Source organism: Felis catus, chromosome C2 (genome assembly GCF_018350175.1).
Source record: "Felis catus isolate Fca126 chromosome C2, F.catus_Fca126_mat1.0, whole genome shotgun sequence".
In the NCBI taxonomy this organism is placed as follows: Eukaryota; Metazoa; Chordata; class Mammalia; order Carnivora; family Felidae; genus Felis; species Felis catus.
This window is the reverse complement of record NC_058376.1, coordinates 45,790,229-45,809,288: the sequence shown is the minus strand read 5'-3', so window position 1 is coordinate 45,809,288 and position 19,060 is coordinate 45,790,229. Positions and strand designations below refer to the sequence as shown.

Below are 19,060 nucleotides of genomic sequence, written 5' to 3'. Positions count from 1 at the left end.
CAAAGACCACTTAAAATCTTTTTGCAGGAGTAAAGCTATTAATGCAGAGTTCCACAATACTTACTGGAGAATTGTACTGTGGAGAAAAAGAAAGAATATCCATCAATTGGTAAATGACAGAATAAATGTGGTACACTCATAGTATGGCATATTAGGCACCGTTAAAAAGACTAATTACATATATGCAATTTGACTTGAAAGGATTTCCATCATTCAGTGTTATCTGAGAATAGACAGATCAGAAGAGTATAGAGAATATGATCTGATTTTAATAAATAACAATGAGAAAAAAAATACCAAATTGTTAATACTGGTATCTTAAAAGGGGATAGAGGGCTGGCAGTTAGAGTTTAAAAACATAAAAGATCTATTTCAAAATATTTCTCAGAATAAATATATATGAAATGCTGTGATTGCACATACCTATATATACATACATGTATGAAAAAATGGCAACCAAAATAACTTTTATTGTTTATTTTATTATTTTTAATGTTTATTTTTGAGAGAGAGAGAGAGAGAGAGAGAGAGAAAGAGCGAGCATGTGCTTGCAAGTGGGGGAACGACAAAGAGAGGGAGACAGATCCGAAGCAGGCTCTTCGCTGTAAGTGCAGAGCTCCACACAGGGCTTGAACTCCCAAACCGTGAGATCATGACCTGACCCGAAATCGAGTTGGCCATTAACCGATTGAGCCACCTAGGCACCCCATAACCAAAATAATTTTAAATACATGTTGAACTACATGGATTTTTACTTCCTCCTTTCTTCTTTATTGATTTATATTTTTGGCTACTGACACCTATTCTTTTTATGCAACCAAAAAAAAGGGTATTTTTATTTTGGGGCAACCTGGAAAACACTGCAAAACCTTTGAAATTTCATTCTTCACAGAGCTAGAACAAACAATTCTAAAATTTGTATGGAACCAGAAAAGACCCTGAATAGCCATGGCAATTCTGAAAAAGAAAACCAAACCTGGAAGCATCACAATTCTGGACTTCAAGTTGTATTACAAAGCTGTAATCAAGACAGTATGGTACTGGCACAAAAGCAGACATATAGATTAATGGAACAGAACAGAGAACCCAGAAATGGACCCATAAACATATGGCCAACTCATCTTCAACAAAGCAGGAAAGAATATCCAATGGAATAAAGGCAGCAAATGGTGTTGGGAAAACTGGACAGCGATGTGCAGAAGAATGAACCTAGACTACTTTCTTATACCATACACAAAAATAACCTCAAATTGGATAAAAGACCTAAATGTAAGACAAGAAACCATCAAAATCCTAAAGAACACAGACAGCAACCTCTTTGACCTTGATCTCAGCAGCTTCTTACTAGACATGTCTCTGGAGGCAAGGGAAACAAAAGCAAACATGAACATCAAGATAAAAAGCTTCTGCACAGCAAAGGAAAAAATCAACAAAACTAAAAGGCAACCAGGGAGAAGATATTTGCAAATGACATATCAGATAAAGGGTTAGTATCCAAAATCTACAAAGAACTTATCAAACTCAACACCCAAAAAACAAATAATCCAGTGAAGAAATGAATAAAAGACATGAATAGACACTTTCCCAAAGAAGACATCCAGATAGCTAACAAACACATGAAAAGATGCTCAACATCACTCATCATAAGAGAAATACAAATCAAAACAACAATGAGATACAAACTTCAAACCTATCAGAAAGGGTAAAGCTAACAACTGAGGAAACAACAGATGTTGGTGAGGATGTGCAGAAAGAGGAACCCTTTTGCACTGCTGGTAGGAATGCAAACTGGTGCAGCCACTCTGGAAAACAGTACGGAGATTCCTCAAAAAATTTAAAATAGAACTACCCTACGACCCAGCAATTGCACTTTCTAGGTATTTATCCATAGGATACAAAAATGCTGATTCAAATTGGCACATGCACCCCAATGTTTATAGCAGCGCTATCAACAATAGCCCAGTTATGGAAAGATCCCAAATGTCCACTGACTGACAAATGGATAAAGAAGATGTGGTGTGTGTGTGTGTGTATATATATATATATATATATATACACACACACACACACACATATACACAATGGAGTATTACTCAGCAATCAAAAAGAATGAAATCTTGTCATTTCCAACATGTAAGTAGAATGTATTATGCTAAGTGAAATAAGTCAGAGAAAGGTAAATACCATATAATTTTACCCATATGTTGAATTTAAGGAACAAAACAGATGAACATAGGGGAAAAGAAGGAAAAATATGATAAAAACAGACAAGCAGGCAAGCCAGAAGAGACTGTTAAATAAAGAACAAGCTGAGGGTTGCTAGAGGGGCTTTGGGTGGCAGATGGGCCAAACAGTGATGGGCATTAAGGAAGGCACTTGTTGGGTGAGCATTGGGTGTTATATGTAAGTGATGAAACACGAAATTCTACTCCTGAAACCATTATCACATTATATGTTAACTGACTTGGATTTAAATAAAAATTTTAAAAAGTACATGCAAAAATAAAACACGTGAAAATTAAAAAAAATAAAAAAAACATATATAATGTGCTACAGGTAAAGATATGAGTTCTGCATAATTACTATATTTTAAAATTGAAAATAAAGGGGAGTAATATACTCATTACTGTTAGAATTGTTGAATCATTGTATTGTACACCTGAAACTAATATAAAACTGTATTGATTATATTTCAATAAAAAATTCAAAAATTCTAAAATAGAGATAATTACATAACACAAGTAACACTTTCTGCCAACACTAAAGAACAAAACATCTCATGTAAACAGACCCTCAAGCATAGATGCCACAAACACACAAACATACCTGGATGATTCAGAAGAGTATCAAGTTCTTCTTTGGCCACAACCATTCTTAATCTATCACTACTATCAATGACAAAAATAATGGCTTGTCCTTCTCTGTGTAATATAAAAAATGAGAAAAATTAATGATAAACTCATACATTTTTCCATATTTAGTATTCATCTGCATTTCCTAACCTGTGTATTATCTCTTTATTTATTAGTTTATATGAGTGATTAATATATTATCATTAGTCATATTTTATGTAATTTGTTCTCAGTTGGTTGATAATATGGTAAATTTAATGACTTGTTATTTCATAATTTTAAAAAATTACAAGTAAAATCATAATTCTATTACACAGATACAATCATTATTAATACTTTGGCGTAAATCATTTTTGACATTTTCTTCGTGTATACTCACATATGAATATCTACATTTGTATTTAAATGGAATCTTGCTGTTTTACATCCTGACTTTCTGATATATAAACATTTCCGTGATCTTTTTCTGCAGTATGGTTTGAGCTTTTTTAATTTTGAGAGAGAGAGAAAGAGCATGAACAGGGGAGGCACAGAATGAGAGGGAGAGAATCCCAAACACGCTCCACACATCAGTGCAGAGTCTGATGCAGGGCTCAAACTCACAAACCATGAGATCATGACCTGAGCCAAAATCAAGAGTTGGACACTTAACTGACTGAGCCACCCAGGCGCCTCTTGTTTGAGCTACCTTTGTATGAAACATTAAACACTATACCAGTATTTTTTACCTTAACCATAGTGATAAATACATTTTACATTGAGGACACATAAGTATACATAACTATATTTGAAATAAGTTTTTGTAAATAATTACAAATAGCTTTTATTTTATTCAATTTGATTTTTTTTTTAACTGATAACCATCTACTGATAACCAGCTACTGAACTGGCTTAAGGGTTCACCTATAGATCTCACTGGCCCTTAAAAAAAAGTCACTGATTCCCTCTGACCCTTTCATTGCATGGTGTCATCAAATACTGTGCCAAACTTCTATTGTTGGACTTAGAAATTATTCTTAATTTCCATGATTATGAAAAAGTTTGGAATAAACATCCTCCTAAATACAATTTTTAAATTTTTTGATACTTTAAGATTTGTTCTTAGGACTAAAATTTCTAGGAATATATACAAAATTAAAAGTTTTAGATAAACACTGACAAATTGTATTCCAGACATGCTTTATCAACATCATACTTATACTAATATCAGTACTTTTCCCACCCCTTTCCTGTATGGCTTCTTAACAGTTTTCCATTTTTGCCATTTTAAAAGCATATTTACATTGTATTTCATTAATTGCTAGTGAAGTTCCATATTTTTTCATATATTTACTGGACATTTATACTTTTTTTATGAATCACTTATTCTAGTAGTAAGTTATTATTTTAAAGTTCAATGTCATTAGTAATCACACGAATATAAAAATAAAACAACTTTCTAGTTCTATTTCTTCTACCATTAAAAAAAATGAATACAGATTATCACCAGTCATTTATTAGTAGTAGCCACAGAAATTGATATGACTGGAAAGATCTACCAAGAGCTTTAAAAATGTTCAATCACTTTGAACCAGTAATTTTATTTCTGAAATTTATTCTGAGGAAACATGGACTATGACAAAGATTTATGCAGAAAGATGTGTTAACTGAAGGGCTGTTTATAATCTTCAAAAACTGAGAAAAACCTTTATGTCCAAAAATAGAAAAATGACCAAAAAATAGACATAGGCATATGAAAAAATAACAGGTAGCCATGCATTAGTTATATTCTTTGTATGTTTTTCCTGATTTATTCTTATCATGAATGTTAACTGAAAAAGCAGGATAAAAAACTATATATGGCAATTTATAATGTTCCTTTCTCAATTATGTAAAGTGTGTATTTTATATTTTAAAAAAGAATATACAAAAAAGATTAACAATAGCAAATTTATTAGTAGTGAGATTTATGGAAAACAACTTTTTTATATTCTCTTCTATATTTTTCAAATATTAAAAAAAGTGCACTCCTTATATTTTATATTTTATTACTTTTTCATATTATAAGGATAAGATGCAAAAATTATATAATAATTAATATTATAGAATCATATAAGTGACAAAGTAAACTTCCCTTATAATCTTGTTGTTCCCAAAACAAATGCTATTAATGGTTAGGTGTACATTCCACCTATTTTTTTTTCTTCTCTATATATACTAAGCACATATTTTTATTAAGAATACTGTTTTTCTTTTTATAATTGAGATATGTCATTATAAACAGGGTTCAACACACAATTTTCAGTGTATATCTTTGCCCACCAGTGTTAGTCATAGGATACTTTTCAAGCAGCAAAATGATGGCTGGAGAGCATGAACATTTTTCATTTTAAGATACTGGTAAATCTCCCTGAAAAAGATGTTACATTCCCACCATAAGAATGACTTGTTTTGCCAACAGTACACTTAATCTTTTTAACCTCTTTCAGTCTAACAGATTAAAATGAATTTGTTCTTTCATAATTAGAAAAATATAGAGATACAAGATATAAATTTACTATTATTATAAACTTCTCCATAGTAACCATATTCACTTTTCAACCTACAATTTATCTATAGTGTTCATAATTAATTAACTTCTTCCAAAAAGATTTTGAAGAAAAAGGAATTAAAATAAGAAACATTTCCTTTTGGAGTGTCTGGGTGGTTCAGTAAGTTAAGCATCCGACATTTGGTTTTGGGCTCAGGTCATGATCACACGGTTCATGAGGTCAAGCCCCACATCAAGCTCTGTGCTGACAGTGCAGAGCCTGCCTGGGATTTTTCTCTCTCCCTCTCTCTGCCCCTACCCCACTCATGCTGTCTCTGTCTCTCAAAATAAATTAATAAACTTAAAAAAAAAAAACATTTCCTTTTTTTAAAGTACTATTTTCTATGTATTTTTTTATCGCACATTTGCAGGAAAGAATCAAAAAAAATTAAAATCAGATCTGGCAGTCATGTCATAACCATTGAAAACAAGAGTTCATAATGACAAAAGGGCATTTAGTCAAATGATACTGATTATAAGTTTCAGACTCCAAAAGTAATTTACATTGCTTATATATGAAGGAGGCCTAGCAATATTAGAAGTTAATGAATTCATTTTAATACCACATGCAAATCTTGAGAGGATATAATACATTTGGATCCTAGTAACTTGATAGTTCTTAATCTGCAGTGATTAGTGAGCACTTGATGTGCATATGCTGAAAAATATCTTGTTTAGAATTGGTTATAGAAAAATGGATCAACTGTTAGTACTATTATTTTAACTAAATTTATTCAATAAATATGTACTGATGTATACGTCCAGCATCATACTTGGCCTTGAAGAAAAAACCTTAATAAGAAATAATCCCTGCTCTTGAGGAATTCATACTCTCACTATGGAGGCAGGTATGGTACAGGACTTTAAGACCTAAGAATTATGATTACAGAGGTGTGAATGGGCAAAGTACTATGTGAATGCTGGGGACAGAATACCTGGGCAACATGGTGAAATTTCACACAGGAGGTGACTTTTGAGTTAGCCTTAAAGCATGACTATATTAACTTTAAACAAAATAAAAGAGGGCATTAAAAACAGAGAGAACAGCATATGCAAAGAACCAAAGTCATGAAGGGCCTGAAGCCTTTGAAAAATAATATAAAGTATGATCATGTATCTTTTTAAATTAGAAAATGTGCTTAAATTATATGAAAAATAAACATTGCAACCTAGCCCATGTAATCTTTTGGATTTATCTGTTAATCGTTATTTGTTATTAAAATATAATCATCTAGTTAACTAACATTCATAAACATACTTACTTATAATAGTGCTCCCAGAGATTTCTGTATCTTCCTTGACCTGACATGTCAAACACTGTAAAAGACAAACTACAGAAAAAGACAATAAAAACAAAACAAAATCAAACACCAAACAAAACAATGACTACCTTATAAATTACTAACTTAAGGTGTCACTTCTATTTAAAATTTTAAATTTTTTCAAAGAAGCCACCTTTGGATATACAATATGCAATTTGAATCAATTTTCAAGTACAAGTCCCATAAAATAAATTTTTTGAATATAAATATTTTTCAATGAGTAACATATAAAAAATGTTTTCCTTGCTAGAGAGATTATCAGAATTTGTCTAAACTCTAAATTCTGAAAAATAATCCACAGGTAGTGGTACAAATATTTTAATACTTATGGATTTCTGAAACAACAAATTAATTTTTCTAAAAGTAGAAGGAATGACGAGGTAGATCTAATATTATCACTTTTTCACCCAAAACTTCTTAGTCACAAGCATAATAAAGTGAATTACCTGGACGATTTGAATTTCTCTATGCTGAATCCTATGGTTGGAACTATATCTTGAGATTGAGCCTTTAAGAGAAAAGATAAATTTAGAAATTTGCAATTACCAAAGATGAATTATTCCTCAGGTTAAAAAAATATCCAATATCCAATTCTAAAATTTTTCACTAAGGAGATGACAGAATTAAACAAAATTATAACTTTTACAGTGGGATCACAGCGTGTGAATGCTTTACAGAAGTTTAAGGTTTACTAATATGAATCTGTATAATGTGTATGTCTTAATTCATATTTTGTGGCTTGCTGCAAGTTACCACAGCCTTAAAGCGGTTTGATGAGTCATTCCGAGTTCACATACAGGACTTTGTAATCTTTCACCACATACTTAATGAGTTTCTATATACTATAGGGGACTGTTCTCATATCTAGATGGTGAATATACATGGTCCCTGCTCTCACTGAGCTTATTATCTAAAGAAGGTAAACAGCAATAACCAAGTAAACTACAAATGAACACGATTTCAGGCAGTGATAAGTACAATGAAAGGTGATTTGGGGATGGGAGGCAATGGGGGAGGAGGTTGGTATGGGGCATGGAAGAGCCTCTCTGAGGAGGTGACATCTGACCCAAGAGTAAATATCAAAAAGGAGAAAAGCTATGACGAGATCTTGGCAAAGAATATTCCAGTCAAAGGAATTAGCCAGTGCAATGACCCCAATGCAGGAAGGAACTTGTCACTGAGGAAAAGTATAAGACCTGTATATCTAAAATGTACTTAGTAAGGCAGAGAGCTGTATGTAATAAAGAGAGGTAGAGCCTCGAAGGTCATGGTGGGGAATTCTGTGTGAAGAGATACAAGGGGGCAAAAGTACAGCAGGAGACATGTTAGAAAGTCAATTAAGTGACTTAGACTGGCAATTAAAGAGCCTTAAACTGGGGTGTCTGGGTGGCTCAGTTGGTTGAGTATCTGACTCCTGATTTTGGTTCAAGTCATGATCTCACAATTCATGAAATTGAGCCCCATGTCAGGCTCTGTGCTGGCAGTGTGAAGCCTACTTGGGATTCTCTCTCACTCCTCTCTCTCTGCCCTGCCCCTCTGCCACTCTCTCTCTCTTCCTCTCAAAATAAATATACTTAAAAAAAAAGACTTAAATTGTAAGTCATCAAATGCCTCCTAACAGTTCCACCATCAAAACTATTCCTCCCTTTGAATAAAAAAAATCCACTCATTTTCTGAACCTATGAGTTATTCCTGACTGCTTTTTTTTTTTTTTTACATTTTTAAATATAACCATTCCCTAAGTTTTATTGGTCCTATCTCACTAACTTATCACTTCTTGCTTTGCTTTATTACCAAAAACTTGTAATTACTCTTAATTGTTAATATGCTATCTTAGACAAGTTACTTAACTTCTCCAAACCTTGGTTTTCTCAAATGTGAAATCTGTTATTATCTTTAACTTGTAAAGTTATCATGAGAATTAAATTAGTTAATGAATGCAAAATACTCAATACAGTGTCAGGCCCATAGTAAATACTCAACAAATATCATAATTATAGTCACTGATTTCAGTCTCTTTCCAACTTTCTCCATGCAATCAATCACAGTGTAACTTAAAAAAGATCACCCTTTAGTTCATCATGTTGCTTTTGTGTGAAAACAGCAGGAGTAGAAAGAAAACTGTTGCCTCACACCATTACATTTAATTTGGTAGTCTACTTCTGGAAATTTAAAATTCAAATGCAAAGACAGAAGCTGAAAAGTCACTGGAGCTTAGTCACCTTAGTAGCAATGTGCTAGTGAAAAGGCCTCCCTAGAGATGCCCGGTTTTGCTTTTCTGAAGTTTGTTTATTCAGCTTTTCTTTCTTATGAGCTGCCTATATTCTTCCAAAAATATCTTTCTGTTTATGTTAGAATTCATTTCCTGCGATTCAGAGTCCTGCCTCAGATCTTAGGGTTTCTTCACTGCAAAACAAACTTTGGATTAAAGAGTTTCCTAATTTTTGTTGTCCCTAAATAACCCACTGTTTTGGTTTTTGATTTTGATCACAATCATAATAAAATCATCAGCTATTATTATCAGGAAAAATATAACAGTAATAAAAAAGCAAGGAAGTTAAATGTTTAAAGAAATCTCAGGGGCGCCTGAGCAGCTCAGTCAGTTAAGTGTCCGACTTCGGCTCAGGTCATGATCTCATGGTTTGTGGGTTCGAGCTCCATGTCAGGCTCTGTGCTGACAGCTGAGAGCCTGGAGCCTGCTTTGGACTCTATGTCTCCTCTCTCTCCACCATTCCCCTGCTCGTGTTCTGTCTCTCTCCCAAAAATAAATAAGCATTAAAAAAATTTTTTTTAAAAAGAAATCTCACAAGATACACCTCAAAAGAATAGCCCTATCCTCACTGAACTGTAGTTAGAACATTTGCCTAGTCTCTTCACAATCACCCAGCTTCTGCACAAACTCATTGTTTCCAGATCTTCTCTTTTAACTTGCTGTTTTAATTAACAGGGATAAAATTAATCAACTTTCTTTTCTTCCCATCATTTCTAAAGTTGTAATGTAAGATAATTAGAAAGAAGAAATTCCACAAATTAATTAGGATAAAACAAGGTATGTGAGCTGGTGCTTCCAGATTCAAGTAGGATTCATTTTCTTCTAGAGAACAATCTCCAACATTAATCGTCCTCTGCTCTATCTAGGAACAAATACATTTGGTCATTCTCTAACTTGCTCAGGGAATAGTACAAAGCAAGCAAAGAGTATAGGAATTATCACCTCAGTGGAATAGTCTATCTGACACAGCCCAAGGATAGACTAATGTTAACAAGAATAGAACAGGACTTCTGAGAGAGGATTCTATTTGGTTGGTCTGGTAAACATGATATCCTTGGTGCCATCAATCATCATTCCCTGCCCAAAAATGAAAATAGAAAAATAACCCATCAGTCCATTCACCCAAAATACACTTATATACCTTGCAATATTATTTGGGATTTAGTGTTGATTAATATGAGATATATGCTCTTAAGGAATTTAAATTTATGAGGAAACATTTAATAAACAAGCTACCAATCAAATATGCAAGATATTTCAGATTGTTTTAAATCATACAAATCAGGATGATGTGGTAGTATAATGGCATTTATGTGGGAAGGGGGGGTGGTTGGGAATTGGAAAAGAAAGATATTTATAGAGTGCATCTCTAAGAAAATACAGCTAAGACCAGATTCTCCAGTGATCAGGTTAAAATGCCTCCTCACCCCCATTCATCAGTTTAGAAAACACCAGCAACCTCAATACATTGACAATAAATAAGCATTAAGATAGCTTAAAGCCATTTTGGGGACGGGAAGTATCTAGTTACCTAGAAACTGCTTCTATCCACAGACAAAAAAAAGAGACGTTACTATAAAATAAGATTTGCAAATTTTTTTGCAATAAGTTTCTTGATAGAGCATTGTAGATTTCTATAATTCACTTAATTCATTAAAAATAATCTTTCTAGAGGTACCTGGGAGGCTCAGTCGGTTAAGTGTCTGACTCCTGATTTCAGCTCAGTTCATGTTCTTGTGGTTTGTGGGATTGAGCCCTGTGTCAGGTTCTGCTCTGACAGCGCAGAGCCTGCTTGGATATTCTCTATCTCCCTCTCTCTTTCTGCCCCTCCCCAACTTGTGTGGGCATGCTGTCTCTCTTTCTCTCTCAAAATAAATAAATAAACTTTTAAAAATAATGTTTCTAATAGTGGATGTAAGCTCACAAGAGATTTCTTCAGTACAGAGACACTGAGGAAACAAGAGTTATTATCTATACCTGTGTGACAGAGATTGGGAGCCTTTTTCAAGTGGTCTTTTGGCTATTGGCACCAAATTAAAAAAAAAAAAAAAAAGCAAAGCAACTTACTGTGTTCTTAGGATCTAGAGGTCAGTTATTCAAGGAGACAGGGTAGTTGCCTAAAGATTAAATCTCAGGAAGTGGTGTTAGAAAGTAGGTGATCATCCCCTTAAAATAGCTGTATAGCAAGTCTAGGCTAGTTTTGTAGTTCACCAGAGGTAACAGAGAGACAGGGATGTTGGAAAACAATGGAAGATTAATTAAAAAACCTTAGTTACTGGCTGTGAACCCAGGTTTTCCGAAGGGCTCTTCCTGACTAATGTGGTGTGTTAGGCAGGGTTAACAGGTTACAAAACCAGTCTGAAATGGGGGTATTATAAGATCACAGGGGTGTCTGGGTGTCTTAGATGGCTGAGCATCAGACTCTTGATTTCAGCTCAGGTCATGATCCCAGGATTGTGTGATTGAGCCCTGCATCAGGCTCCATGCTGAGCATGGAGCTTGCTTGATTCTCCCTCTTGCTCTTTTTCTTTCTCTCTCTCTCCCTCTGCCCTGCTCATGTGCTCTCTTTCTAAAAAAAAAAAAAAAAAAAAAAATTATTTTAAGATCCAGACTGAGCATGCTGTCTCCTTCCCTTTTTGACCCAAATCCCTAGAAATGACAAAAGAAACTATGAAAAAAAATCCATAGCTAATTTAAAAAATAAGAGCCATTGTCTTCAAAAGAATATCCTTGTTCAGGTAAGAAAGCTGTTTGCATCCATACCAAGGAAGATTCTTCCTATGGTAATAACCATATTTTGGAACATAAGATTACTATACTGTTGGGGAGGATGGAAAAAGAGACTGTAATTTCTATTCTGTTTTTTTAATGTTATTTCTCCCAATGTGAGTGCAGTAGACATTGAGGGACTGGTCCATTTTGTGGTTATTAATGGTGGCTCTGGTTTCAATAATTTTGTACTTATTTGAGATCAGTTTTACCAAAACAAAAAAATTTACCTTTGAGGCTATTCTCTGATGTGGAGAAAAGTGTAAACACCTCTGACAGAATAGGCCCTTGCTTAAAAAATTTCCTTATAATCTTGTTCGCTTATTGCTGACAGCTTTACCCACAGAAATGCAGGTCACCAGTCACTGAGTTTAAGCATTTGCCCATACAGATCTTCTGATAGCTGATCCACAGTACTGATTATGGGCCCAGGCACAGTTGGGTATGGCTCTACTTTTAACATATACTCACTGTTCTTTAAATTCAATTCTGGACCCCATCCAACTGGGTAGGTTGCTTTATCTTCCTCTTAAGGACTGATAAAGAAATTTTGTATAATCACAAAGTCAGGAGATAGACTCCAACGTATGTGGGCTTTTTGACCTGATCTTTGCGTTATTGGGGAAGAATCTCTTTTTTCCTGTCTTCATATAGAGAAAACTTCATTAAATGATACTCCTTATTCCATAATTTGGCTATTGTTGAGAGTGCTGCTATGAACATTGGGGTACAAGTGGCCCATGAGGGAGGGGAAGGAAAAAAAAAAAAAAGAGGTTAGAGTGGGAGAGAGTCAAAGCATAAGAGACTGTTAAAAACTGAGAACAAACTGAGGGTTGATGGGGGGTGGGAGGGAGGGGAGGGTGGGTGATGGGTATTGAGGAGGGCACCTTTTGGGATGAGCACTGGGTGTTGTATGGAAACCAATTTGTCAATAAATTTCATATATATAAAAAAAATTTAAAAAAATGATACTCCTTATTTCTCAATCTCCCCTCCACCAATTTATTCCTCTCCATGGGAAAAGAATTACTCCTTTGCCCAGTTTGTGAAGTGAACTGAGCATTCTTCATTCTTCCTCTCTCTCCTCATGCTTATCACAAGCATGCACTCTCATCTGATCTTAGCCATTCAATAAACCTAGAAGAGTAGGATTTTTCCCTGAGGAGCAAAACTTGAAATTTTGGGAGGCCAATCTCAATACAATAGAGTGTTAGCAACTCCTCTGAACAGACCTAACCTCACCCTCCAAAATTAACCTTTTAAATAAAGCTGGTATTTTTTTTTTAAGTTTATTTATTTATTTTGGGAGAGAGAGAGTGCATGCAAGCAGGGGAAAGGCAGAGAAAGAGGGAGAGAGAGATTCCCAACAGGCTCTTCACTGAAAGCACAGAGACTGATGTGGGGCTCGAACTCATAAACCGTGAGATCATGACCTGAGCTGAAGTTGGACACTTAATGGACTGAGCCACCCAGGCACCCCAAAGGTGGTATTTTTGATCTCTGCCTGACCTCAGCATGTATGCCTGAGCTGACTCCCAACTCAGTGGCGAACTCCTTAAATTAACTAAATTGCCTTCCAAATCCATCTTCGACTTCTTATCCTGGCTGCCTCAAACTATCTCCAACCTGAAGATACACCAGCAGTTAGTTGTTTTCCGGTGGCAAACTCATCCATGTAGAAGGGAATAATGACCAGAAAAAAAAAAAATAATGGTGTTTTTGTAATTCCAAAGCAATCTCCAACTAAACAGAAGTAAAACTAAAGCTGTTGCAAAAGAAAATGGAGTAGTAAGGCTGTGTATTCTGCCCAACCTGAAGCATTATTTGAAGACAACAAAATTCATCTTCAACTACTATATTTAGGAGCAATATTTCCCATTCTCTAGCCATTTAGTCATTAAAAGTACCAGCTTGTTTTTTGTCCCATCTGTATGCAGTCTATTTTTTCACTCTACATTTCTCACTAATGGCTTTTACCTAAATAAGTGTATTTGCAACTGTAAATGTTAGTTTACAGTTAGTTTACTTAGGTGACAGAAAAAGAAACCTCTTACTTATTTAGTCCACTGTTATGTGGGTTTTCTTTATGTGTAGCAGAACCTAACTTCAACTTATGTACCATGTGTTAAATGTATAGCTTTATATATTTTACAGTTATTAAAATTGTATTTTCATACACTTATTACTTCTATGACTTAAAGTCATTCGGCTTACTACTACTGATAGGTATACCACACTCCTGGTAAACTGTCTAATTATCCATAGAACCCATAAAAATGATTCACCTTTCCCTTTGCTTATTAAGAAAGAGCCAAAAAGAAGGCAATGCTACCTAAGAGTAAACTTTGCAAATCTGTGAGAATCTTTAGGGAAAAAAAGACATTTGGAAAATATTCCAATTTAAATAATTATCAAGACATATTTATCAAGACAAGTATTACTAATGTATACCTGCATAAAATACACTGCAAATTATGGCACCCTGACATTTATTACTTTAAGGTACTACAAGGTTAACAGGATTTCATAACATGATTATCTGAAGTAATGATGGCAAACAAAATAATTCTGCATATTAACTTTCTCTCGCAGAAAATACTTAAAGCATCTAAAAAAGATACTTACATTTGAAGGTTTAAGTTTGTTAATGATTGTTGTTTTGCCACTATTATCCAGCCCAAGGCACAAAACATGAACCTCCTTCTTCCTTAGGCCAAGCAAGCCTGAAAGTCTGTCTAGCAATCCCATAATGTGATTCAAATATTTACAAACCAGCTGCAAGTCAGAAAGTAAAAATGATATATCAATCACAGGCACTTTAGGTAAGGAAAATATGAGCATGTGCATCAAAAATTTAATAATTTAAAGACATAATGATAAAAACCATGTCAATGTAGCTCTGTATTTAGTAAACAGAATTTAAGCTGATTATCACAAAGGAGCCTTAACTGAAATGCAGATTGGCAGCTTACAACCCTAGGTAACACACAGAATAATGCCCTTGAAATAACTGTACTTTTCTCATTGTAATTTATAATATTTAAGAAGAAAATGTGGTTAAACTCAGTATTGTGTGGACTATGCCACTTGTAATCTTGAAAATATATGCAGCCTTTTCTGGAAATCTGGAACAATGAATGGGCAAAGGGGTTCATGCTAAGCCTAATGCGGAAGCTTAGAAGGCAGATTAAAAAAAAAAGAGAGAGAAAAACTTAGATTTTAGCTACATTATTTGTGCCACTGGCTAAATCTTTTTCTGAAGCCAGGCCCATTGTTTTATTATGCAATAATGTGAACTATTAAATTTACTGTTTTTGTTTGTTTGCTTCTATCAGCTTAGGTTGCATTTTCTATCAATAGGAACAAAGAATCCTAACAGATATATTTATCTTAATATACATTGCTAGACATATTGCTTGTTCATAACCTGCTATGAACATTCCAAATGAAACTTTCCAAAGGTGCTCCCTTTGGGTCCATCCCTCCCCAAAACATTATAATGTGATGGCAGAAGAGAGATATCCCTGTTGTCAGTTCTCAACTGCTGCCCGGACTGCTATAGCAGCAACTGCAATCTGCCTGTGTCCAAAGTATTTCCTATTACTTTAACTATCATTTCTGAGTTCTCTAAATAGTCATCTCATTTAATTGATTTATTCTCATCTCCATCTAAGGTTCCAGAAGCCTGTCATTCCCCAGCTCCTTCAGTACTTTTTAACCCACACTATCCTAGGCAAGGCCATTCCTTGAAGGCCGTGAGCTTGCAGCAACTTAAATGATGAGGTTCCCAAGACAAGTGCATCCAAAAGTAGGCTGCGTCATCGATTTTGCTTAGGCCTGTTGGGGGATCATAGGGAAATTTCAAAACTGAATTCCAATGATGCGCAGAAAAGAGAAGGTACAGTGCCCCACACAAGCATGGGGGCTATAAAACAGAGCCACAGTTGTTTTATCCAAGGGATGCGTTTGATCTCAGGTACTCCACTTGTGCCACTTTTCTCCTTGTGCTGGAGATTCAACTCTCACTCCATCAATTCCTTTAAATCTCCACTTAAGGAGCATTTGTAGAATCTACTATAAGTTAGCCTTCTGATATGAAGCAATTCACACAGACCATTTTAATTGAAAGTAGATTTGCTATTACTCATTTTGTTATTTATTGTACCAAACATACTAATATAAAGGCAATATCTTGTTTTCCATTTTTCATACAATTTGAACAGATTTAAAAAAAAAATGACTACTTCTCACATCCTCCTCCTATGAGCATCCACTATAAAGCACTGATTGTCAAAAGCTTGATACTTGAATATTCAATTCATTTTCCATAGAACCCTGGATTGTGATTTTCCAACCCTTTTTCATGGATTATCAAACCTAATGCTTGTTAATGAAATATTTGGGGGCATACAATTTAGAAGTCAGTTGTTCTAAAAGCTATAATTATAGCCTTATACATGCTTCTATTTCTTAGTAATCATACATTTCTGTAAGTTTAATTTTTGCATGCATGAAAGAAGAAAAGATAACAATTTAAGCCACTTAACGTTTATTTACAATGCCATATGTGCACAGTGGGAGATAAAATTAAAGTTTTCTGTAGCTCACTACGTCTAAAGCCCTGTCAACTTTTGCTGCACAGGGGAATCAACTACTTGAAGTAATTCTGATGAAGGGATTAGGGCATCTGTATTTTGAAAAGTTACACAGTGTTTCTGATGTACAGTTACTATTAAGAACTACTGGCTTTCAGAATAAAGCCCAAACTTTCTCCCACAGCTTTTAAGGTTCACAGCTTGGCTCCAATCTACCTTTCCAGTTTATTATCTTACTGTTTTATTGTTTTCCTCTCTCTGCACACCAATCAATTCTCTTGATTGTGATCTGAGATTCTTTCTAAAGGATTACTTGTTGCCAGAAGAGTCTTGAAGAATTAGGATGTTATCCACAGACAGTAAAGGGCTTGGAAAGTAGGCCTCAGAGATAGTGGTCGGGCAGAGAAAACACCACGAATGGTACTTTGTAAACTTTAAGGAGTATTCCTAGAGTGAATTATAGCTCACTCTTAGTACTTCAGGCATTTTTATTAGGCTTTTAGTTTTTGATGATGAAACTTCAATTACGTTTTCCACAAACCAAATAAAAACAAAAAACTGGGCGGTGTTAAAACCAAACAAACATATGCCCAACCCAGTTCAACGAGTTTTCTGGGGTCCCTTGTACTAACCGCATAAACCAGCTTTCCTTTTCCACCTCTTAAACTTTAGAAACAACGGTACACAGTGAACAAACAAAACAAAACAAAACAACTAGCAAAGAGTAAAAAGCAATTCTAAAACGCATTTCTAAAACGCGGCGGGAGTGGTGGCGGTGGTGGCAGCGCTGGCTACAGATAGGGGGCAGGGAGATACCTGGTCTTTGAGGTTGGTCTTGCGGGCCCAGGAGCTGAAGAGGTACAGGAATGGGCCACTCGCTCGTATCCGTCTCTGGGTTAAGAATCGGGCGTCTCTCAGCCTTCTTCTCTATGCTTCCATTGGAAGAATCCCTGCTCCTGAGCAAAGCCGCTTCTACAAGTTGGGTGAATTGGTAGCTTGTGCCACAGCCGGAGCATCAGTGGCTGGGCAGGCGCCTAGGCGCGTAGCGTTCCCTAGGCAACCGGACGTTCTTCCGGTCCCGAAGCCACGCCTCCTTGGAGTTTTAGGAAGTGAGACTTGGTGCTCTTGTTTATGGGATTGAAGAGCACCGGAAAATGCCAGAGGCACACCGAGGAGTATTAAAGAATGTGTTTAGACAGGTGGCGGGGTGAACTGCCGCCTTCCTGCGAGGAGCAGTGCTGTCCCGGATGGAGCATGATGGGAGTTGTAGAAGCGCGCACAGCCTGCTGGGAAGCGCCTGGCCTGGCGTTTGCTGTGGGCGTTTCTTTCCGCCCGGATTTCTCCCAGGCTCTCGGGAGAGTATCAGCAATTTCACCCGTTTGGGGCGGGCCCTTCTTGTGGCTGCCAGAGCGCTAAGAAACCTACGTGTGTTTACCCGGCACGCGCGGCAGCGTGATGGCAACGACTGAAAGACACAGCTGTGCCCACTCTGGCAAGGCGTGCACCGGAGTTGCCCCGATGCCCCTTAAACCGAGGCTTTCCGGGCTGTGTTGGGCGTCAGGCTCTGGAGTCCTGGAGAAGTAAAAATGTTAGGGAGTGGAGAGAAACTAGTGTAAAAAGGCGAAAGCATTACTCGACAGAGGAAGTATGCCTGTACTCTGTCTTCTTAGCTCTCTGATCTCCTGAAGAAATTTCCACTAGTCATAATCTGATTAGATTACTGCCCCCAGAATCAAGGCTGTAGGTGGTTCAGAAAAGGAATAGTCTGAATGCTTAACAGTAACCACCTTAAATTCCACTGGGATTTTACAGTGATAGTCCAGTTGAAAATACCTGGATATACGCATTTCTTCACATTTTTATAACCGCGCTTTCCAAAGGACAGACTACAGTTGGGAGTAATTTTGAAGATTTTTCAGTCAGCCTAACCTACCTCCGTCCCAGGGCCGATGAATGGTTTTCATGGCTTAAAACGTCCTTCAGATGAGTTTTCATCTCTGGTTTCCTTTTTGGCCTTGAGTATGGACCATCAGCCGCCCTCCCCCCACCTCCAGCTAGTGTTATGTTTACTACCCTGCCTGGTTTTTGGCCTAGGAGGGTGAAAAAAGAGACTGGAAGAGTTACATAAAATTATTGATGCAAGTGTTTATGTGAATGATTACAGGGTGGGTTGGTTGGTTTGTTTTGTTTTATGACATTTCCAAATTTGCAAATGTGATTATTTTACAATGAAAAAGAGTGGGGTTCTGTGCAAATGACTTGAAAGGCTAAAACTGACAAAAACCAAAAACCCAACAGTTGTATATTTCAAAATACTTACAGATGTTCTTGAAAAAAATGTACGGATGTATTTTTTCTGTGTGGCCTTAGGCCAGTTAACTCTTCTCTATGCTTCAGCTTCATCACTTGCAAAAATACACTATTATCTCATTTGGCAGTTTTGAGGATTGAATAGATTAAAAAACTATGTATGTTTCGCACATAGTAGGTGTTCAGTAAATAAGTTCCTGTCTTCCTTCACCCTGAAATTTTTATTATATAGATAGGATTTGACCCAATTCCTAAATGTTCTGGCTCGTTAACTTCTGACTGTAAATGCATTTACAGGGAGGTATTACTTTTCTTTCTGTCTCGCTGTTGTGATTCATTTTGATGAGACATGGAAGCTAATTTCTGAATGG

The 19,060-nt window shown here is 35.8% G+C and overlaps 1 protein-coding gene across 4 annotated transcripts in view; it reads right to left on the bottom strand.

Moving 5' to 3' along the window:
* ARL6 (ADP ribosylation factor like GTPase 6) overlaps positions 1-17,632 on the bottom strand; it is a 38,757-nt gene extending 21,125 nt beyond the window's left edge. The window contains exons 1-6 of one of the 4 annotated variants that reach the window (XM_045036783.1): positions 17,196-17,632; positions 14,410-14,559; positions 7,190-7,251; positions 6,684-6,752; positions 2,827-2,921; positions 65-76 (exon numbers count right to left, since the gene is read on the bottom strand). In XM_045036783.1, coding sequence (XP_044892718.1) covers positions 65-76; positions 2,827-2,921; positions 6,684-6,752; positions 7,190-7,251; positions 14,410-14,532 — 361 coding nt within the window. In that variant the 5' untranslated portion in view covers positions 14,533-14,559; positions 17,196-17,632. The remainder of the gene's footprint in view (positions 1-64; positions 77-2,826; positions 2,922-6,683; positions 6,753-7,189; positions 7,252-14,409; positions 14,560-17,195) is intronic. The other 3 variants (XM_045036784.1, XM_023238881.2, XM_045036785.1) reach the window with 3 other exon arrangements.
* Between the last annotated feature and the right edge of the window lie 1,428 nt (positions 17,633-19,060).